This window comes from Camelus ferus, chromosome 29 (genome assembly GCF_009834535.1).
Source record: "Camelus ferus isolate YT-003-E chromosome 29, BCGSAC_Cfer_1.0, whole genome shotgun sequence".
Classification (NCBI taxonomy): domain Eukaryota; kingdom Metazoa; phylum Chordata; class Mammalia; order Artiodactyla; family Camelidae; genus Camelus; species Camelus ferus.
In genome coordinates this window covers 13171685-13195296 of record NC_045724.1, presented here as the reverse complement: position 1 = coordinate 13195296, position 23612 = coordinate 13171685, and the positions used below count along the sequence as shown (strand labels likewise).

The 23612-nt window shown below is 40.3% G+C and overlaps 1 protein-coding gene and 1 long non-coding RNA gene across 16 annotated transcripts in view; one reads left to right on the top strand and one right to left on the bottom strand.

The window, feature by feature from the left end:
• Positions 1-10991, top strand: part of LOC116660528 — a 204311-nt gene extending 193320 nt beyond the window's left edge. For all 7 annotated transcript variants that reach the window (XR_004316115.1, XR_004316114.1, XR_004316117.1 and 4 more), the window contains one exon: positions 8822-10991. This is a non-coding gene — a long non-coding RNA (uncharacterized LOC116660528). The remainder of the gene's footprint in view (positions 1-8821) is intronic.
• EYA1 (EYA transcriptional coactivator and phosphatase 1) overlaps positions 1-23612 on the bottom strand; it is a 283352-nt gene that overhangs the window by 19112 nt on the left and 240628 nt on the right. For all 9 annotated transcript variants that reach the window (XM_032470269.1, XM_032470272.1, XM_006185840.3 and 6 more), the window contains one exon: positions 20598-20687. In XM_032470269.1, coding sequence (XP_032326160.1) covers positions 20598-20687 — 90 coding nt within the window. The remainder of the gene's footprint in view (positions 1-20597; positions 20688-23612) is intronic.

Here is a 23612-nt window from a genome sequence, read left to right as displayed (position 1 = left end):
ACATACAGGAGTCCACGAGAAAATAAGTTTTTATTCCAGAAAGACTGAATGTGCTGAAAATGTACTTTTGAAATAAACTTCCAAAAAGTATGTGGTAGGGTTTTAAAGAGTTCAAGTCATCACCGAATCCAAGTCTCGGCAGAGCACCCACACAGGGGCCACCACCGCCAGTTCAGCCAGTTCAGCAAATTTCACGCAGTAATCTGTCCTGTTGAAACTTGAAATGCCCAAAGGACCCCTAACCTGTTTGGGTGTCAGACTCGGGGCAGAAAGTACTCCTGGTAGATGCTGCACTCAACACCCATCCAAGCTGGCTGACAGGTGCCTTTGCTTAGAAAGGTGGCCATTTACTCATTCATGTGTCTGATTATTCATTAAGGGGCAGCTATGTTCTGGGTACTGTTCTAGATGCTAAGGACCCACCACTGAACACAAAAATCCTTACCATCTTGGAATTCACATTCTAGTTGGGAGAGATACCCAAGCAAGAGAATATGCAAAATGTACAATCTGTTAGGGTAAGTGCTAAGGAGAAAAAGACAGCAGGTGAGGGGAATATGCAGGCTGTGAAGGTGTCTGGGAAAGAGCTCTGCAGGCCAAGGGAAGAGCAAGTTCAAAGGCCCTGAGGCAGGAGGGGAGGAGTCATGTGGGCCAGCAGGTGACAGTGAGGAGCTGGCTTTGCCTTGAAAGTAGCATCAAGTGATCGTTCCCTGCCCTCAGGGCACTTACAGCTTAGCAGGAAAGACAGAAGCTAATTAACCACATACGTGATAAATTAATTGCAGTTGTGGGAAATGCCACAGTCCCTTCCTGGAACCCAAAGGAATATCCTCTTGCTAAGTAGTGGAAATCTGTTTAGTCCAAGAGGGTTGCAGAGGTCCGAAAAACTGAAATGGTATTTTGCTAGATCAGGAGGGACAGCCTGGCCCACTGTTCATGTTGCTGCCTTTGTGATGAAAGGACTCCAACAGAGATATTCAGTGGACGACAAGAGATGGTGCACATTCACCGAAGCTGTGGTAACAAGCAAAGCATAGCTCTTTGATCCTAGACTCTCAGTGCTGGTCCTCTACTTCTGAATGGCTGTGGGTAGGAATGGGGGAAGGAAGGCAAGCCAACCTTCTCTCTAGGAAATACCCCAGCCTTAGAGATGCAAAGGGACTCTGTGGGGTTATGAACAGATCCCAGAGGTGAGACGGAAGGTTCCTAAATATAGTTTCTTTTACCCCGAAAATGAGAGATGTGAGAATTGGTGTGGGTGCTGGAAAGGGATCAAGAGGTGGGCAAAGAGTTATTTTTTTTTCATGGCTCTCAAAAGGGATGTCAGAACCAACATTTTTGTATAAAGGCTCTGTGTCAAGCCAATGCTAGAAGTATATCATTAATATCTTCTTTAACCAGTTTTCACATATATTCACATCTCACAAAGAGATGCTAAGGAAGAGTGCTAGGCAAAGTTGTCAATGTCCTTTACTAAGAAAATGTCATGATTAACCCCATGAGCTATTGCCAAAGGGTTGGGCCACTGTTTCCCTCCCAAGATGAGTTTCTCCCTTTTCAGAAGTTCTAAAGCACCAGGGCTGCACCCCTCGCTGGCACGCAATGGCTAAAGAGCCTATACTGACGCTCCATATGCCTTGAAGAGCATCTTCCTCCTCCTCTCAAAGTCATGGCGAACAACTTCAATAAGGGTCATTTATTGCAAGTCTGAGGAGTTCCTGCAGAGGCAGGCCCTAGGGTCTCTTACACAGACTCCCATCTCTTGTTGGGTTGAATTACTGTTACTTATGTTGAAGACAAAATAGCATTTCACATTATCACCCATTTTATAGGTACAAGTATGAAGACTCAGAAAAGTTAAATAACCGAAGTGCCAAGATACCATACAGGTCTCTGACTGCCATTCACCATTTCTTCCCAGCACCCCTCAATGCCACACAGCGTGGACAACTGCCCACTCCATGTGGGGGCCAGCATCCAGGCCCTTTGTGGCTTGTCACTTGTTCTGAGTTTAGCGGACCCCAGCCTGCATCCTCCCCTTCATCTGCCCCACTCCCACCTGTGTACAGTGTTTGTCACCATGGTCCGTTTCTCCCCTCCCATCCTCCAGTATAAGCCCCAGCCCTTCCTCTCTCCACCAGGGCTTCAAATGATTGGCACTTTGGAGGGAAACTCCGGGAGAGCCACTGTGGCAATCAGGCATTTCCTGGGGTGGAGGGGTACAGAGCATGGCTGTAGGCAGTGTGAGCGAAGGTGCGGAGCGACTCTGACACTGGCGTGTCCTAATAGGAAGCCCAGGAACAAGGATCTGACCAGAGTCACGGTAGCTGAACTAGGGCAGCTGGGGAGGATCAGAGAGACATGACGCGGACCCACCAGTACCAGCCTGCAGACTCTGTTCCACTTGACAGGCTTCTGTGATCACCCTTCAATAAGCACCACAGACCAAGCAACCAGAGCTTGCCCTGTTATGTTCCACGGCCTGTACTTCACCGACAGAGCTGTGAGATAAATAAAATCAGCAAGCTGCAGTCACCACTGGCCCTCAGTGCGCAGACATCTCAGCACCCGTGGGGCTGGACTATAAAACGCTCCCATGCACGGCTGGGGAAATCTGCCAACACACAAAGCAGCCAAATACCAGGCCTGGCGGTGGAAGCGTGAAGGAAGCCACCCCGGCTACGCTCTCAAGGCCGAGCGGCCAAGGCACCGTCTCTCCCAGAACTCCGGTTGCACTGTTATTCTGCCTTTTTGGTCCCTTCTGTCATTATTCTTGGCACTGCGACTCACACTGACCTTTTTCTGATCCATCATCCTCTCTGGCCTTTCAGGGCCGGGCCCCAGACATGTTCTTTTGGACCCAGCCCCGGGAATAACTCTGATTTTGTATGGGGGCTCATATGCAAAATATTAAGTTATGGCAGAAGCTTTCTGCAAATATTTATCCTGCTTTGATACTGTAGTGGTTGTACACCCCCACCCCACCCCCCAAGCCTTTCACTTGGGCCATAATTATGTCAAAATACACCATATCATTCAGGTTTGCGGAGGAAAAATTAATAAAAAGAATTAAGGCAGTCACAACGGGTCTTCTTGTCTGTGCCAGGCCCAGTGATGTCACAGCCAGCAGGTCAGGGCACGAGGCCTCTGAACCTGACACTAGAACCATAAACTCCAAGTAAACCTGCAGTCTCTGAATAAACAGAGACTCTTAGAAGACTGCGAGGCAGCCCACGTGTTATGAAAGGGAACAATATAAAAATGTTACAGACCCATCTTTGGAGAAGTTGAGTTACATAAAGCCCCAGTTCTGCTGACTGGAGCTCTATTTGCTCCATTTCTCAAATTAACCATGAGAAAACTAACACCATACTGCCAACTAATTGTTTCAAGCCTTTCTTTTACAAAGTAAAAATGGAAGGAGAAATAGTCACCAGAGAAAGAATTATTTTCATTGTCTCCACATCCACATGACTGTTGAGACCCACTGGAGTTGGCCAGCCCGAGGAAAGGATCCGGGGGGGCTCTTAGTCCCCTCCTGTCTGTCACCAAGCAATTACATTTACTGCTCTGACCTCCCCTCCAAACATACAGACACTGGCTTGTTACCTCTACAAGTTACTAGAAAGAAGTTTTCCTTTTAGCCCTAAACATGAAAATGTTTAATTAGACAGGAGTATTTCCAGTATGTTAGAGACAATCCACACAAAGCTTTGTTTTGATAGCAGCACTTTAAAAAGAAAAAGGAAAAAAAAAAAAAAAAAAAGAGAGAGGGAGAAACATCCTGCTGCAGATCTCCCCACACTACCCTCTTTCTCAGAGAAAATCTACATTGTACAGAAGGCATCACAGGGTGTCCAGTGTTTGAGTGACAGAGGTTTTAAAGCAGTGATTTCCATGGCAGCTTTTGGAAATAACTCCTGACTGCCTAGATATTTGTATAACTTCACTGGAAAAACAAGGGGAAATGGATCATCCCCAGAGAATCTGTGATTCAGAAGTTCTAGTAGGGGAAGGAGTGGTCAAACAAGCTAATTGGTGGGAAAGAGGTGCAGAACCCTGCTTCTAATTCGCTGACAATTAGATTCAGTGCGTCGATCTCTGTGGTTAAGAATTTCTGTCCGCACTGTGTGGCACAGAGAACTATATTCAGTATCTTGTAATTACCTATAATGGAAAAGAATCTGAAAAAAACATATATAATATATATAATATAAATAACTGAATCACTGCTGTACACCTGAAACTAATACAACATTGTAAATCAACTATATTTCAATGAAAAAAAAGTCTGTCCATGAGGTAGTAAATTCGCAGAAACCAGGGTTTTACTTGCCTGTTTCGCTCTGTAAAAAGGAGGCTGTCTAGTCAACGTACTGTGTGTTTATACTTAGTGATGGGGAATAATACGCTTGCAGGGTACTTTCTAAAGGTGTGTCAAAACCCTCACTGCACTTTCAGATGGATGCAGGGAAGACCCACAGCCCTGCTGTGCCCCTGGGACCGCCTTGTTGGACTGGCGACAAGCCTATGGCGTGGGCCACCTGGAAGGAGGGGTGTGTGGGTCGCAGCCCCAAGACTCTAGCGCTTGGAGGAAGCAGGTCCAGTCATGCCTGTCCAGGGCACACCTGGTCACCCTTGCTTTCCTACCGCCAATCCTTCCTTGCAAAAGAAAGGGTGCAGATTACCCATGGCTAAGGCACAGGAGATCGAGAACAAAGGGAGTTTTTGAAATCTGCCTCATTCTGTTTGACAGTTTGAGAAACACAAGTTAAGGAATTAAAATATACTTGGGCAAATTTATCTTTAAATTCCCACTTTGAAACTATTTACTCAGGCACAGCATTGGTGCCAATACGTGTTATAAGTCAATATTTAAATATCCCTATCTGTTTAAATAGGAATCAGACGACACGACTATAAACTACTAGGAAAAATAAAATTAAAACAGACTTTCAAATCTCAGAAACTGATGAGAGAATGTTAACATCTATTTTTGAGATTTGGTAATAAGATGTAACGTGTGGAGACATATGCTGTTTGTAATTATTGTTTCTTACTTAGAAAAGCAGTATTTTAATATATTTAAAGTTATAATAACCTGTAGGAATTATCTAAACGCAAGAGATATTTTACTAGAATCATGTTTATGTTAGCTAGAAAACCTAGGTACCTGTATGCAAAACCCAAGTTTGAATTACAGCAGTTTCAACAAAGGTAAGATATTAATTAGCCCTTTCAATCTGATTCTGTGTAGATGAATATTCATAAAATATTCAGAGAATAAAATCTTTATTGAAGGTATCTGAAGATGGCATATTAAGGCAAAAGATAAGTTAAAGTGCTTAAGCTATGTTTTTGTATGTGTTCAAATCTGTAGTAATATTTAAGATCACTAAATAAAAAATTTACAGGACTCTCAAGCTTCTTATAATAATTAAAGATGAAAACATGATTTAAAATTCTTAATATTTTCTTATAATATTTATTCCTTTTAAAATGTACTCATTAAAAGTAAGATGTCATGAGGATACCACTGTACCATGTCGTTCAAAGAACCTGAAAGAGATTACATGAAGATAGTTCCTTCTTAGTGAGTGGTACAGTGTTAATAAAAAAATACTAGTTTCTCTCTGCTTGGAGTTCCTTTTTTTCTAACCATAAATAACTTTGTTTACATGGTTATATGACTACATCTGTCTTTATTTACACTCTCAACTTAAGGGTGAGAAAAAGAAATGCTTATTAATGAAAGCCAGAAAGAATTGAAAATAAGTTTTTAAAATAGAATGGGCTGATTTAAAATTGTTCAACACTATGTCTCTAAAAGTAACAGATTTATTTAATTGATAATTATGGCAGATATTATATCTGATCAAATATCAACACAATTTACTTTTAAAAAGTATGCAGTGAATTAAGAAAACTACAGTGAATAAGAAGTACCCAGTGAATGAAAAGATATGCAGTGAATACCTAATATCTAATGCTACCAGATTTGTCTTTTACTAAGTTATATTTTGTGCAATAGCACAATATATTTCAGGGCATTCTATACCCCTGCCACATGGTATTATACACAAAAAGCTTCAGCCCAAGTACATAACTTCACTTATAATTCAGCTAATTTAAGAAGATATGGCATTTTACAAATTTGCACAGATATCAGTGAAAATGTTGCATAACTTTAAATACAAAATAGGGCAGTGCATTAGTGTTTGATAATGTGTCAAATTATATTATAGTTATTCATTAAAATGTCAGACATTTTAATTGTATCACCTAATTTAAAATAAAATAGTAAGACAAAAGATTAAAGGCTGATAATGTACAAAATAATAATTCAGAATCTTAAAAAAAAGGAAACTCAGCACATATCTAAACAAATGTTATTCTTTTGAATGTCAAGTCAGAACTACTCTTAAGAATAAGCCTTTGATTTACTACTGAACTGATTTCTCAATTTTCCAAGGGTTTGCCCATTATTTTGCAAACGTAATTTGTCACTGGCCACAATGTTCTTTGTAACTCCTGTTCCCTTTCTTTTAGATCTATTATTCCTGCTGAGAGTATCTACCAGAGAAGAATTTTTCATAGTGACACCAACTCTAGCCTTGCTGTGAATAATCACATTCTCGTAAAAATCATTCTTTTTATTGCCAACCTGCTGCCCCAAAGCACAGAAACATACCCAAACCAGGAAACCTTTTATCCTTTTCTGCCATCACTTTCTTTTAACCCTCATTGCCATTTGAAGAAAATGAATCACATACTAATTTATACACAGAGCATTTAGCTAGACATTTAAATTTACACAGAACATTTCCATTTTGATCCCATACAAACCAAGGAATTAAATCTGTAATATTAAATAGGTCATATTTTGAGAGACCTTTTTTCTGAAACAATTTTAAACTCTAAAATTCAATATTTGCAACAAAAGTTCCAGTCTATTACCATATCTTATTGATTCACCTTTTTTGAACTGCCAACCATACGTCAATACAATTTTTAAAGAAATATTTCAACATAATTGGTTTTTGTAAGTGGCTCTTTTTTTTGTAAGGGTAGGGAGTGAAATCTGAAAGTTTAAAAGAGATCAATTAATTAATTTTGGTTAACTTATACAGCCAGACGGCTTGACAGTGGTCATAAATACTCAATTTTGTATAAAAGAATGTGTAGCTCAGAATAACATTTTTAGTTAACAAGTTAATAAAAATTCCCCAAGCCGATTTCCTCTGCCGTATAATTATTGCTGACTCCAGAGAGAAAAGTATGCAGAACCGGACACGGGCACTTTAAAAAAAAATAGGTTCCCTGTGAGCTTCAGGAAGGTTCCATCATCACCTTCCCTCACTGTCAGCCCCTTGTAGGGGAGTGGGGACCTCTGAGGGGGCACTTTCTTACTTAAAAAGCTCTCTCTTCTCTTCCAAGTATCGGTGGGTCTGAAATTCCACCCCCGAAGTCATCCCTCTTAAATCTTCTTTTATAAGACAAAGAATTCAGGTAAGGGTACATTACTTAAGCTCCACTACTTTGGTGTGAACTGTCCTATCTGATAAATTTCCCCCCGAAGGGCAGCTCTGGTGCGCCCCAAACCTCTGGGGGTCAATAGGGAAGCAGGGGTGAGTGGGTGCCTGAGAGGAAGACTAAGGAAATATTCTGTTCATACTCATTCTCACTCCTTAGAAAACCACCGCCACCCCTTTCCCCGTGAATTAACCATTTCAAGCAACAAATAATATGTTTTGGTAGTTCATATATTATTCAGGAAAATACTAGAAGATACACCACTAATAAGCATTAACATTATCTGTGTTGTATATCAGCTGTGGAAATACCTTTAGAAAACACACAGGGTGCGCATCCTGTATCCTTTCCTTTGTTATGTCATGTATTCAACTAATGATGCCTGACCACCTATTTACAGACCAGACACTGAGCATACAAACATAAATGAGAAGCAGATATTGCCAGGAAGGCTTCGTGAACACAGGGAGGGGCTGGAGAGAGAGAGGACAAATGAATGTCACGGTGATTTTCTCTCAGGGAAAGAACTAGAATTCTTGCAAAGCTATGGGAACAGAACGTGGGATTCCTCGTGCTTCTAGGCTTTCTCCTTGCAACCCAGCCAGTGCATTAATCACCATCAAATGCAGTTTTCTCAAAGCAGGTTTTGCTCTCCCAGGAAACAATTTCCACTGGGAAGGATTCACCTCTTGGGAGCAGGTAATACATTTCACTTCTATTTCTGTCTATCTGTTTCTGCCTTTTAACCAGGAGGTGATCAATAGATGCTTTGGAAAAATTAAATTGGAAACATTGAGTACATTCCAATGCGAGCGGGCTTCTAGAATGAACCTTCACTTTGCCCATCCAATGGGAATCCCTCACCGCCCATCACAAGGATCACGTGCTCCTGGCTGGCTGGTCTCCATCAGCCTGGCTTCCACTCCACTCCCCTCTTTCACCAGACAATGCTGTGTCTATTGCTGGCTGGAATACCTTCACTCTCCTCCCTCTCCTGTCAAGGCAACGTTCCTCTTTCAAGCTTTTATTGGATTCTTTTTTTCCAACCCTGATGTCTGCTCTGGAACTCACTGTCTGAATAACAGAAGCAACACTGACTAAGAGCCTACTCTGTGTCAGGCACTTGTATTACATGCTATTTCCAATCCTCCCTTAAACTCTACATTTGATGGACAGGGAAATGAAGACTTACACAGATCACTTCAGTGCATCCCACCATGTAACACATTCTTTGAAGGAGGAGAGAACTTTTCATGTGTCCTTTTCTCTCTATTCATCTTCTAAATAGGACCCTAGTTCTGCCTCTTCCTTTTCTATGTGGACCCAGCACATGGAGGATACTGAATGGAAAGTTCCAGATTGTGTGACTGACAGAATTTCATGTGAAAAGATGGATGACCCAAGCAGAAACTAACTGCTAACATGATTGCATTTTGTTGACACAGCATTAAAAAGTGAGTAGTTTTATGAAAATAAATCTATTATTTTGTCTGAGTACAAAATGATACATACTCATGTAGAGAATTCATGCAAAACAAAAATATATAAAAGAAATAACCTTCAATTCCATCCCTCAGAAGTAACCACTGTTAAAATTCTTCTGTCATCCTTCCTAGTCCTATTCACTCACCTAATTAACCAAAGTTCCTCATGGTTTTTATAGAGTTTAAATTTTAGTAGGGGATGCAAACCAAAAAAGCAGGACAAACTAGATCCATGTTTTGTAGCAATAATATGTAATAAAGATCTTTTTATATCAATGAGTCATCTATATTACCTTTTAAATTGCTGTATACTATTCCACATTATTCATGTCTCATATTTCTTTTAACTAAGCAATGGCTGATAGTCTCCAATATTTTCTTGGACTGTTAAGTAGGGCAACAACTGTCAACCTTCCTTACAATTCTATTTTAAGCATCTAAAATAATCGACCTTCATTAGTTTTTTATTTATTAACATTTTAAGCATCTTTGTACACAGCACAGTCACTGCTTAATAAATGTTTAAGTGAATGACTGTGGTGATGAACACACTTGGATTCATGAGATTCATTTATCTCCTTAGGCTATGTTAGTACTTCCCTTCACTGACATTTTTAATCACCCAAATCTCGGAGCCTTGTTCACTATTTACCTTCTGCTTAGAACACACTTCTCTAAGGCCCAACCCACACAGCTCTGTTGATTCCTGTTAATCCTTTGTGGCAGTTTCAATGTCCCCTCATCTTTCTGAGCACTCCTCCTTACTCTGAGCTTACATGACTTTAAGGTCCTTGAGAATAAGAATAGCTTCATCTTGTTTACTGTCACTCTTAAAAAGTTTTACAAAATTCAAGTTTCTTAACTCATATATAAAGTTTTAAATTTTCCCTTGGATTTTGGGAAGCCCTTATCAATTTCCTTAAGGCCTTCATCAGTTATGGGGTGACTTGGTTCACGAATATTTCAATAGGTACATGCTTGCAAGTACAGTGAATTATTCATTTTTGCCATTTAGAATTTAAGTAATGTCCCTTATATGTTAAAGAAAGTAAAGATTATAATTACTATTTTAAAAAGAGAAAATATTATTTCACCTCACCTCTACACCTTCTTATTACATACATGCTAAAAACTACCTTTCAACACTTAATTTTCTAAGCTACTTATTTTTTGCTTAGTACAAACATCTTATCTGCAAGTCCAGTAGGACTGCATGAATATGTGTTTAAAACAGTGCCCACCAATGAAAAGGGATGCCATCTAGAGATTTAACTTATAACTTTTGGACAAAACATCAATACCCAAAGATGATTCCCAGTCCATTATTTCCGAAGAGGCAAACAAAAATCACAAAATAATGTTGATCAAAAACCAGCATCTTCTCTGCCGGCCTCGGCCCTCTACCTGCTTTACAAAGGCGTAGCACGCAATTAGCCACAAGAAGAATCCAGGCTTTGGAAAGTGTTTCCTTAGAAATGCCGTTCGCATACTGGACTGGCTGAGCCCAGATAGAGGCTCCATTGTAACTGCCCGAAACGGGAGAAAACTCCAGGGACTGCCACTGAAACACATTTTGGAGAAGCTGAAGTTACAGGCTTTCTCTTGCACTAGTCAATTTGAGGAAAAAAAAAATTCTCGACTGAGCAAACTTCCTATGAAGGTAACCGAGGAAAGTCTGGCTTTAGAAAGTAGTGACTCTCTCCTAGGTTGAAGATTAGTGAGCACCTGTCAAAATCAAGAATCTAAACAAAAAGGCTGTCATATGTGACTCCAACAGGTCAGCTTCTCAGGATTTTTAAATAAACTGACGGCCACGCAGCCGATTATGTGAAAACTGAAGCGGCACTGCTATTCAGCAAGATGGGAAGGCATCCTGTATACCGAGGCCCACCTTGTGCCGGGGACTGGGTGGGGGGCCCCAGATAACCTTATCTCCTGACTGCACCACACCGCAGGGCCATCTCTGAAACCCGCCAGGTTTGATATGTCAAGGTCACACATGAGTGTAAGCGAGGCTCGAACTCAGGTTGCTGCATATATCAAGCATTCACTCTTTCCTCAGGCCATGTGGTCTCCCAGCTACTTCATCCACAGAACAAAGCCAATATTTTATAATAACCATACATGGGATATCACCTTTAAAAACTGTGACTCACTCTGTTGCACACTTGAAACTTACATAATAATGTACATCAATTAAGCCTCAATAAAAAACATTGTAAGAGACTAGGGTACAACCAGGAAGATACGTTCACGGGCAGGTGAATTATCAGTGTGCTAGAATGACCACTCTGCTTTTCATATGTTATTTCATTTTCTGAATCAGGGATCTTCAATATACTTTGAGATTTGGTGTTTCCAAACAAAAATCTCACACAGGGACCCCTGCTCTGAGAGAACTTTTCTTGTTCATTCAATATGTTCTTCCTGGGAAACCGTAACCAATTTCATGGGTGATGACTTCAAACTCCCGCTGCTGAGCTTCAGACCTGCTGCACTGCTGGAGTCCACCTGCTGCTCAAAACACTTCAAGCTCAACAGCAGAAAACCGAATTCAGCATCTTCCTTCCAAAGCCAGCTAAGTGTCCCGGGTTTTCTAGCTCTACCTTATTGCTCAAGCCAGAAACTAAGATTCTAACCTCTCAGTTCACTGCATTGGATATCGTCCCCCTTCCTCTCCAGATGACTTTCTTAAGAGCTTTCCCATCTGCCCCCATACTGTTCCCACAACCATACAAAACCCTGGTGACTTCTCACCTGCTGACACCTGTGACTTCATGCTACAATTCATCTCCTTAGCAACGCCAAATATCCTTTAATGGTTACCCTCGGCATTCAATATGACATTCAACCTCCTTAGCAGAGGGTACAAAGCCTTTCACGATTGGGCTCTTGACTCCCTTTCTGTCCTCTTACCTCACAACTGCTCTGCAGGGGCTCTGTGCTTTCTGTCTACTCAAACTCTGTTCCTAAATGCCATGCTCTCTCATGCCAAGGTGACATCCAGGGGGAGCATTTCTTCTGCCCTCGCAGCCCTGCCACCTCTCCCCCATCCTGCCTTTGGACCATACCAATGTCCTCAGGTGTCTCCATCACTGTGGAAATACACTACGATATAGCTGTTCTTTTGCTTTTCTGTCTCCACCTCCCATCTTGGCTCTTTGAGGGCGGTGATCATGTTTCATCTCTTCTCCTCAGTGCCAAGCAGAGTGTCCAGAACAGAGTGAGCAGGAGTGCATTTATAGCACTGTAGTTTTCTTCTCTGTTATGTAGATAGAGGCAGCTAAAATAATATTTTTGTCTACTCAACAATGACATGTGCACGTGTCTGTCATCTATCTGACAGCCTATCTACCTATCCAATTATCTCCAAACCTTCCCAAAACAGATTTTAGGCTGCTTGAGCAACCACTGTTTGTAAGTCGCAGTGAGAAACAAAGCTAACGGATAATACACCCGAGGAAACGCATTCCGTTACTGGGTCTGCTCTATTACAGCAGCATGTGTCGGCACCGAGATGCTGCTACTTCCTTTATAGAAACAGCCGGGTCATGGGACCCAGCTGGAGAGGTTTGTGCAGTGATATTTGGAAGAGGAAACCCCTGTTCCCACCTTAGCTTTACCATCACCTAACCAAGTGGCTTTGGGCAAAAATCACTTCAATTGCCCACATGTGTAAACTGGAGATAAGACTGACTTCACAGTGTTGACAGAATCGAAGTCAGTGCTTTGGACTGACGTGAGAAGAGCTTGCCTAAAGCCTGCTGCCCCCTCCCCTCCGATGTCACCTCCCACACGGCAAGTCTCTGCCCCCTACTGCAGACACCGCCAGCGAGCTCCACGAGCCGTCCTTCCACACGCAAGGCTGGACGAGGACGAGGGAAGGAAAACAGACCAGCACACCCGACGGCACGCGTGTCCTTTCCACACGAAGCCAGCATCCTCATTTTCTACGAAGGGACAGCACGGCACGGGGTGATGGAAGCAGGTACAGCAGCTATTTAACTGCTGAAAGCAAACCTCCCCTTGTGGAACCGGGGGTGGGAGGAAGGAAAGGAGAGGAGCGCTTTGTGATGTGTCTGCAACTATTTGTATTTGCCAGCTGAACACTGGCAGAGCTTTTGCTGGTGTCGTTTTTCTGGTATGATTTCTGTTGGAATTCTACACGGAAATTTTGGCAGCAAACCACTCATTGTCTCGCCCTTCACTCCCTAACCACTCCCTAAGTCACTCCCCTCCCTCCCCCACAGGCCTACTGTCCAGTGTGTTGCATCAAAGATACTCCATAAACCATAACAGCAGATCAGACTCTCTTACTGCTTCTGTGTTCCAGGGCTCGATCTATGCACCGAACAGGTAGTCATGGATGGAATCCTCACAATGACACTAGGAGGTGGGTACCCTCATCATCCAATTTTACAGCTAAGAAACTGAGGCACAGAGAGGTCCTTTAAGAATAAACAAATTTGTGAATTCAACCTCTGGTACCCCTAGAACTGTAAGAGAACACAGAGAGCTTTCAGTCCAGTTGGAACAGCTGAGTCATGATTATTCAACAATTTTCTAATTATAAGAATTATTAACTATAGAAAATAAAAATATAAAGAAAACTTGGTTTAGTTCATGATAGTATTATCCCGCTCTTCAGAGATAAATCCTTTTCTTATTATAGGAATTATTTTTCATAACATTTTTAATGTCAAAAACCTTTTACCTTTTTTTGGATAGATACACTTTTTTTTTTTAAACTTAAAAGTGGACCTACACTGTGTATCATTTTATATCATACCTCTTGAATTGTGTTTTGTCACTAAGGATTTTGAAAATACCACTTAAAAAAGGATAACATCAAAATTTAACATCTTGGACAATTTCAATTATTTTTAGGACTGAATTTAGTCATTTACTTTTATAAAGTGAATGTTTGCAAATTATCAAAATAGTAGTACTCACTGTAGACAATTACTTTAAAACATTTGGTAAAAATAAAAGAGACATAGGAGAGTCTTCTGTGGACCAAACCTGGTGTTAACTGCTTAGGCTTCAAGTGGACAAGTCATGGTCCCTGCCCTCAAGGGGCTCTCTAGTGGGGGACAGAAAGTAGACAGAAAGTTGTAACACAGTACGGTAGGTATTTCTGCGGGGAGGAAGCCTCCTCTTCCACTACCGAACCCAGCCACCTGCCTGCATCTGTACCCGGAGCTTCTGCCTGCCTTCCTACCGACGCCCAGCACTGGAACCTGGCTTCTGGATCCCACCCTCTCTTGCCCCACAAGGACTTCTCTGTTTCAGTTGCTCCCTCTCCACATACCACCCATCTCTCCACCTCTGGTCCCTGTGCAAACTCTCAGTCTTACCTGTTTTCACTTCGTCAACCCACATCTGATCTATTAGCAGATTCTGTCCATGCTTCTACCAAATTATACTGTAAATTCTGTGACTTTTCACCATGTTCGGAACTGCCGCAGCCTCAGCCCAAAGCAACCATCTCCTAATTGGTCTCATGGGTTTCACTTTTGCCTTATTCCTCATATGATAACCAGGCTGATCTTTTCCAAGTATAAACACTAGCCTATCATGTTCATGCTTAACACTGTTCAAAGCTTTCCCAATGTGATTAGAGGGGGAAAAAACCCAAAGAAACAAACCCAACTTCTTTACCACAGTCTACAAGGCCCTGCACAACTGGACCCTATCACTTTCCCCTCATTCACTCTGCCCCAACCACATGGATGATCTTTTTATTTCCTGAATGAGCAAAATTCATTCTTACCGCAGGGCCTTTGCACAGGCCATTCCCCTTCCAGAATGCCTTCCTGCTGTTCCAGCTGCTTCCTCCCAACTTCCTGATTTCTTCACAAATGTCCTTTCCTCAGAGATGCCTTTCTGAACATCTCAACTAAAGATGCCCCACTCCACAACCTCTCTTATCCAATCATTCTTTGATTTTCTTCCTAGCACTTATCTCTACCTGAAATTATTTTACTTATATAGTGTTTATTTCCTCCTTCCCCTCCAGTGTGCCAGCTCCATGAAGGGAATAACCTTGACTCAATCACTGCTGCATCCTTAGCATCTAGAAATGTGCCTGACACTTAGCAGTTACTCGACAGATATATATGGACTATTGGATGACAGGCAGAGGTAGAGAGATTATAAAATGCTACCGAGCATCTCAGTTTTGGAGCATCACAGAGAAACAGTATTTTATAACCCCGCCATCCAGACCGCAACATTTTAAGATATTTACCTCCAGTTATTTTTCAATAAGTCACAGATGTTAAAATCAGAATCATATTGTACAACTTATTTTTCAGATGGCTTATTTTCATTTATTTATTTATACTTTTTTTTTAATTGAAGTATAGTTGGTTTATATTGTTACGTTAACTTCTGGTGTACAGCAGGGTGATTCAGTCATTCATATATATATATGCAGTCTAACTACTGTATATAAAATAGGTAAGCAAGGTCCTACTGTGTGTATGTGTGTATATATATATATGTAATAGCCTATATATATAGGGTATTACAAGGTATTGAATATAGTTCCCTGTGCTATACAGTAGGACCTTGTTTACCTATTTTATATATAGTAGTGAGACTGCATAGTTTTAAACTTAAAGTTACATAATGGTAGCTTTTAAAAATATATTTCCCTCCAATTTTTTAATATGCCATAATTTACAAAAAATTAATGAACTTTACTTTTTAAAGATATATTAGGTTTATAGCAAAATTGGCCAGAAAATATAGAGATTTCCTACACACCCAGTGCTTCCATACTTATATAACGCCTTCTACTATCAACGTCTCACACCAGAGTGGTGCACTTGGTACAATCAGTGAAACGATACTGACACATTGTAGTTTACGTTAGGGTTCACTCTCAGTGTACTACGTTCTATGGGTTTGGACAAATGTACAGTGACATGCATCCACCACTGTAGTATCATACACAATAGTTTCACTGTCCTAAAAATCCTCTGTGTTCCACCTAATTCATCCGTCTCTATCCCTAACCCCTTGCAGCCAGCAGATCCACAGTTTTGCCTTTTCCAGAATGTCCAGTGGTTGGACTCACACAATATGTAGCCTTTCAGATTATGGGCCATAAACTTTAACATTAAAGCTACACTGTATTACATTAAATACACTGTTCAGCCTATTTTGAAACTTGACATGGACCATGACTATTTTCCCTATGTTTAATAAGCAATCCTAAAACAATTTTCAGCGAGGATGTATCATGAATCACTATCAATCTATTTTAGGATGTTTAAAATATTTCTCCATGTTAGAGGTAAAAGACATCATGCAGGAGACAACAGCGTGGGGTTGCGTGGCCTAGAAAGCACTGGCCCTGAGCTTGAACCTGCCGCTCAGTAGCGGTGTGGCCCTCTAAGCTTCTCTTGGCTATTCCATAAAGTGGAGAGAACAGTGCTCCCGTCACAGAAATGCCAGAGCACTAAGTGGAATAATGCACGGAAAGCACTGAGGACAAGTTCAATAAATGTTTATTACTATTGTATAAGTTCTCTGCCTACAACTCCTTTCTTGGAACAGAAGCTAAAAGTGAAATTGCTGAGTAATAGGATCAACATACTAGGGTCCTGAATACGTGTCATCAAGCTACTCTTCTGAAAACCTGTACTAATTTATACCCTCCTCAGCAATGCACACAAGTGTCGTCTTACTACACAGTAGACTGTATCACTGATTTTAAGTCTCTGCCAATTTGATGGGCAACAGGCTGAACACTTACTCTCTGACATTTCTGGTTACTAGAGGCGAAAATGCAACACGATTATTTCCTTGGCCTTTGACTCATCAAACCCCGGTCTATTGAGACCAGAGCCTTTGGTCTCAGACACTTTCTGCATAGAAAATATGAAAATGAGGAGCTACAAAAAGTATGTGCTTTTAAAAATCAGAGCTGGGACAGGAGTCTCCATATCAAAGGCCCAAGAAAGGGCTGCATATTCACGTGGTAAAGCCTGACACCAAAGAATCCTCTGGTCTGTCTCAACTAACCGAGGTACTAGGATTGTGAAGGAGAGAGCTGAAGGCAGCTTTCCACTTGATACTTCCCAACCCTGACCCTGCAGCCTGAGAGCAGGCTCCTGGAGGCCACCATGTTGGTAACACCAGTTAGGATGGTAACCATGATGCCAGTGAGATGACATTAACACCAGACAGAAAGAGAAAATTCAATATAAGTGTGCGCCTTATTTTTCATTAGACTTATATCCATCTTGATGAAATATTTTCCTTTAAACATCCATCAGGAGATCCAGCGGCAAGTTACATTGAAACATTATCATATTCAGAAGGCCTTTCCTCTGCTTGCAGATTACCTTTCAATAAAAATCCAACAGAAAGAGCTCTTTCCCCATTAAGTTAGAAAGAGGCAGACTTTACTAAAGAACCTGAAAAAAGCCTCCAATGTTGTACTGTGATTCATAAAAAAATAACTTCCATATAAGCACCATTGGATTGCACACGGAGATCTTTTGATAAAATGATATGCAGGGAATAGTCAGATGTGGAAACAAGAAAGGCAGGAGTGCACCAAGGATCTCGAGTCTAAACCCTCCTCTGGGGGTGGGGGTGAGGGTGAGGGTGTGGAATATTATTTCCTCTGATAATTGTGTCTTCCTGTCACTCATCTCCCTTCACAAGTCAAACAGTCACACATTTTTAACGGTTCAAAAAACCAAGCTTTCTCCTCTTTATTTATTTTTTCCAGAAGTGTCAACAGAATTACTTCAAACTGTGATTGCTTTTGTTAAAAACTGTCACCACGCGAGGTGACAAATAGGACTTTTAAAACTAAAAATGGTTCACTTCTTTATGTCTTAGAGCACAACTAGGATATTTCTAAATTGCAAAAATCATATCCAAAATTTCCTAAATAATATTGTTAAAACCATTTTAAGCCTTAAGACTTTGAAGTTTAGTACTCTGATAACACAAGGACTGTCCCTGGAAGCTCCTCATAGTGTATTTCATTATTCAGAATCTCTTTTAAGCCACAGCTGTGAACTAACCAAATTATACAGAGGTGCTGGCAAAAAGTTAAGATTTAAAAAAAAAAAAAAAAGAGGCCAAATGTCAACAATTAGAGTTCAGAAATCACACTTCATGCTAACCAATAGGTTGTTAATCTCCTTGAAATTACATGTCCTATAGACCTTAAAATGCTAAAAACATGTAATTAAAATATATTAAAATATTTATGTCCCTTACCACAGCACATTGCTAACTGGAGTGTGAAATCAGGCATTACCACATCATTTTTGCCTGATGAGATAATTTTGGTTTTCTAAAGAATACTACGCTCATACATTTATTTTCCCCCAGAAACAACTTTACTTTTTATCATGAAAGAAACTAACATTTGCTATGGCCAGTCTCAGATTTGAGTTACAAAAATATGAAATGAAAGATTTAAATAAGTCTACGAACCAATTTATTATTAAAATATTGTGCAAAATCTAGAGCAAGTAAACCATTTCCAAAGACAGAGGCTAAGTGAACCTTTCATTTGTCCTTTTGCTGACACCTTAATATTATTCTCAAATAAAATAGCTTAAAATCAACTTTTGCATGGTTACAAGCTTAAATAATTTTCCGTGATTGATTTTTACATTTGGCTGAATTAGACCGTCATTCTCTTTTCTACTTTAGTTATAAGAAAGAGTCCTCATGCCAAGAATAGATCTGATATCACAATATCTATGCAGATGTCCCTAGTTGTTGTTTTAAATTTGGGCTTATGAAAAAACTGCATTCTCTACATATCTAAACTAGAACTTTTATTATTTACTCTTATTTCAGATCTTCTCCCTTTATAGTCCAGTGTTGAATAAGTCAGTAAACAAATAAAAATCTGGTTATATCCCATCAAAATGGAGGCAGGCAGTTTTTCTCTCTTCATTATACCAAGTTACTACTTTGCCCAAGTTCTCACTTTCCACCACACAGTCCTGGCACTGTACAGAGAAGCTTTGGTGCTTTAAGAAGGCAGAGTTTAAAAACAATAGAAAATTACTACTAATTTCTTCTTGATGGGTACTATTAACACTTATTAACATCAATAAGAGTAACCAGGTTGTACCCAAGACAAAACATCAGCCCAGTCTGTGTCATTGGAAACAAATGGAAACACGGGAAAGGAATTTTAACGTACCAGTGAAATACGAAATTTTTTGGTGCTGTTCTCTTATGAAATGAATCACAACCATAAATCAGAAACAGCTTTTGAAAATAAGTATGATTATTAAGCTTTTCTAAAGGCAATTCTGAGTTTGTCACTTATATGGACTAATTCTACCTTTAAAAATAGTAATGCCTTACATGTAATCTCCTTAAAGCAAGCACTTGAAAATGCAGAACATTTTTGTATTTCACCCTAAGTGTAAAAATAAATATTTCACTAAGGAATGGGGAAAAAATGAAGCACACTTAAGTAATTTTATTGCACTGGAAGTTGCCAATTCGTCTGCGAGTAGTTTCATTGCAGATGAAAAGAAATCAAAATACAGGACAGATGGAGAACAAACCGCATTTCAGTTCTGTGACACGCTGGCTTTTTTCAAATGATTTTAGCTCATCTATTAAGTAAGGTGCATTTTGCTTGATTTTGAAAAGGGAAACATCAGGAAATATTTAAAGGCCAATTGCTGCCAATTAACTTTGATCAGTAAAAGTTCTATTTGAATCTTTCAGATTCTTCTCCTGTCTGAAATAACATACATTTATAAAATCTAGCAAAACAACAACGTGATGATTAATGCCTGTTGGCAGCCCTTCCACCAGCTTGCTTAAGAGCAGGGTTTAAATAAACAGCTATCTCTATTGAGAAGAGAGTGGAATGTAGTAGTTATAAGTCAAGTTTTCTCATTATGGAGATACTAAAAAAAAAAACAACAAACTTCCTTCTAATCAAGATCAGCATGTTTGTCATTACCTGTAACACATTTAACCAGCCATCTTACAAAAGTTTCCACTCGAATTATAATGGACAAACAAGATCATCAGCAGTTTGACATAAGGCAACCCAAAAAGCAGACGCCTGACTGAAACACAACCAGTTGGGCCAACCAGACAGAAAAGCATCTGACCCAATATCATAAGAGTCTAACATGGACAGCATAGCAAGGATCACAAATTCTGGATTTCTACTGTCTTCTGAACACACTGCCTTCATTCCAAAGGTCAAGACTTGCTTGTGTCTTACTCTGGTGGATTCTAAAGGTAATCCATCTCAACAGTGATTATGTAACTGAGAAATCTGTAGCTTCTGATAATCAACACGGTTTAACATTTAAGATTCTTGACATCAACTTTTAATCCTTATCAATGGTCATGTGGAACAGAACTTTAAAATGCAACAGCCATAGTAAAGCAAAACAGAAATTCCATGAAGGCAAAATACACGACCATATAATCAATAATTAGTTAATCTCATTATTTCAGTTATATATATATTCAAAAAATTATACCCCATTGTCATTTTAAGACCAATCACCTATTTCCAAACATGCAAAAAGAGTATATGAAATAATTAGAACTTACCTCTAAGTCATTAAAAAATAGATGTGTGTCCGCCAAGTTGAAGATCATTTCCTCCATTCGAAGTCCAAGGGAAACTGAAGTCGGTGGATCCTAAAAGGAGAATTTTGCAGGTCAGGAACATGCGTACTTCAGGTTACAGGAAGGAGGGTGTCACGCTGAGAGGGAGTTTGCATCAGGAAAGGCCAAAAGGGCTTGGGCTCCAGCTGCTTTTTGAGTGTGTGGTGTACTCTGGATGCAAACTTCAGTGACTTATTTAAAGAGTGCCCCTAATATTGTTGGTACTTTGCATAAAGAAGAAAAAACTCGCTGCTTAAAAAAATTACAAAAATATAAAACCTAGGGTTACTTAAACATATAAAGTAGAGAAAACTGATCTTCACATCTGTTTCAGGAGCAAGAAATTCAGTGAATCAGGAAGACATTGTTTATGTTATGCCACAATCCATCAAGCAATCTAAATGCATTGCTACAAACATCAGAAAACAGACACAGAGCTGATTCATTTCAGAAGGGTGGTAAATACCAGTTTTACTCCAGATGATAACTATCATTACTGTTTATTTGCTCGGACTACCTGCCAATTTTGAACATACTCAAAATAGGAAATGCTGGCCACTCTGACCAGCTGGCTTGCTGTCCAGCTCGGGAAGGCGATCTTGACATCCTTGTGACACTATCCAGCCATCAAACAGCCAGTACAACACAGAGGGAGGTAGCAGCATTCTGAGGTGCACAGTGGCTTCTACCCAATGCTGTCTGTCCCACACAGTTCATACCCTGATGACATCTGCTGGCCCTGAGACAGGGGATGTGGAGATACTGGCAAGGTGCTACTGTGTCATGGTGTTACTGTATTCATTATGAATCGAATGCAGGAAGCAACACTGTTCATGGTGAACATCCTGCATAATTAGCGAAGAAGAAGAATTCTGGGGAGGATGTATTCAGGAATGTAATGTGAGTTTTTGAAGTTTTTATTGGCATTCTAATAGCAACACCAACTTCCACTTGTCTGGCATTTTAAATTTCTCCAAAGAACAATAATTTCTGATATATTATTTTATTATCACAGCAAAACTTTGGACCCTACATGTATGTGTATCACCACTTAATTAAAGAAATTATGCCTTCACATAGGTCACCCTTCTGGCTGAAGTGCACTCTGTGTATCACCAGTCTTTGAGTCTTACAGTGGAGAACATAAAACCCAGAGAAAATAAAAGAGTCTTGCTTTCTAACACTGTCCAACATAAACCTTGTACATTTTTTTCTACTGTCTTCATTCCAAAGGTCAGGACTTGCTTGTGTCTTACTCCCCACCCTCCACGTATCTAAAGTCCACCATGACCTTGAGTAATAACCTCAAGTCCCATCTTCTCATGGGCCATGGGAAGTAGCAACAAGTGGTAGAAGGAGAGCCCTAAGCCCAGAGGCCAGGCCCTACCCTTGCTCTCCCACTTAGGTGTCTTTATTTTATTGAGCCTCAGTTTGCTCATCTAATAAATCAGATAGCTAGTTGGCAACTACATTGCTCTCCCATAGGGAAAAAAAAAATCTCCATGTCCTAATTGGGTACAATAACATGTTTAAACACATCTGAGAAAGCAGGGTTCTGGGATGGTGGATGGGGGTGGGGACTCGTGGGGTGCCAACCACAGGCCAATCAGCTGTGGCCAGGGAGGCGCAGTCAACACCATCACTGCATCACCCATCCCACTCACTCCACCCACCCCACTAGCACCACCACCCCCTCAGCATCTTGCAGGAGTCCCTGAGGACCAGAGGAGGGTTGGGGACGATATGGCAGGATAACAATGTGGCCTCAATTCCCCTCTCATGGAAGCCTTCTCTGCCAGCCAAATGGCAGTAGAAAGGGGGCAGAATACACAGTATTGCCAAAAATCTGGGGTTAGACTGGCAAAGGGGCAAAAGCAAATACCCCAGGGTTTGTAAGTGTACAGGCAGGAAATAAAAACACAGGGGTTAACTGAATGTCCAAGAACTGTGTGGGGAGGGACAAATGAAAACACATCCCTCAAATTTCCTGTGCCTTGTTAAATCGTCCCTACTTAATACCACCTAAAATCTATGAAATTCTGTAGGTTGTAGAAGAATTAAAAACAGTTTAGAAGTAAGTAAAGAAAAACTCCCATTGACTCTTTGTTTCATAGGAAACTGCTCACTCACAAGAATTCTAAGTATCAGTAAGCCTGCTGGAAAACAAATGCTCAAATACAGCCTAGAGGAGAATTAACCAGGAGGGGAATTTCAAACAGCTGTTTCTAAAACAAAACACCTGACTCAGGTGTGCACTTCGTCTAGTTGAGGCCAATAAAAATACACTGACTTGTCTCCTAACCACATCAATGAATCTTTTTATGTGTCAAGGCAGTGAGATTCACCGCGTTTATTTAATTGGCAATTCTGGCATTTATGTGCCATGATATCGTTACTTTTGAAAAAGGATTATTTCCCCCTGATATGGTTGCTTACTTATGCCACCCTCAAAAGAATTACTCCATTGTTTTTTAATGTGTACCACACTCTAACTCTTCTTCATAAATTACAGTCATGACTTGTGAGTCGGAACAGTAATAAATTTTAAAAGCATGTTCAGTTTTGTGGTCAAATATAACACAGATGTTGGCCTTATTTACCTTCTAATGTTTTTCTCTTTTGCTAATAGCTGTCATTCCTTAATAGTTTTCATACCTGCCACTCCATGATATTGTCAGGAAACACTGACTAAATCAAAAGAACAGTGTGATAGTTAACTGGGATGAGAGACTCTTAGAATTGGAGGAGGGATTCTAGTCAAGCGCAGTGTTGGTCAAACATCTTTAAACCACAATCCACAGTAAAAAATATATTTCACACCATGATCTAGCAACATTCCTCTCTCTCTTTCACACACACACAGACACAGACACAAACACACGCACAGAACTGAAATAGCTGAAACCTGAGTTTGGCAAAAGAAGGCTTTACACACTGTGTGGAGTGTATGCTGTCATT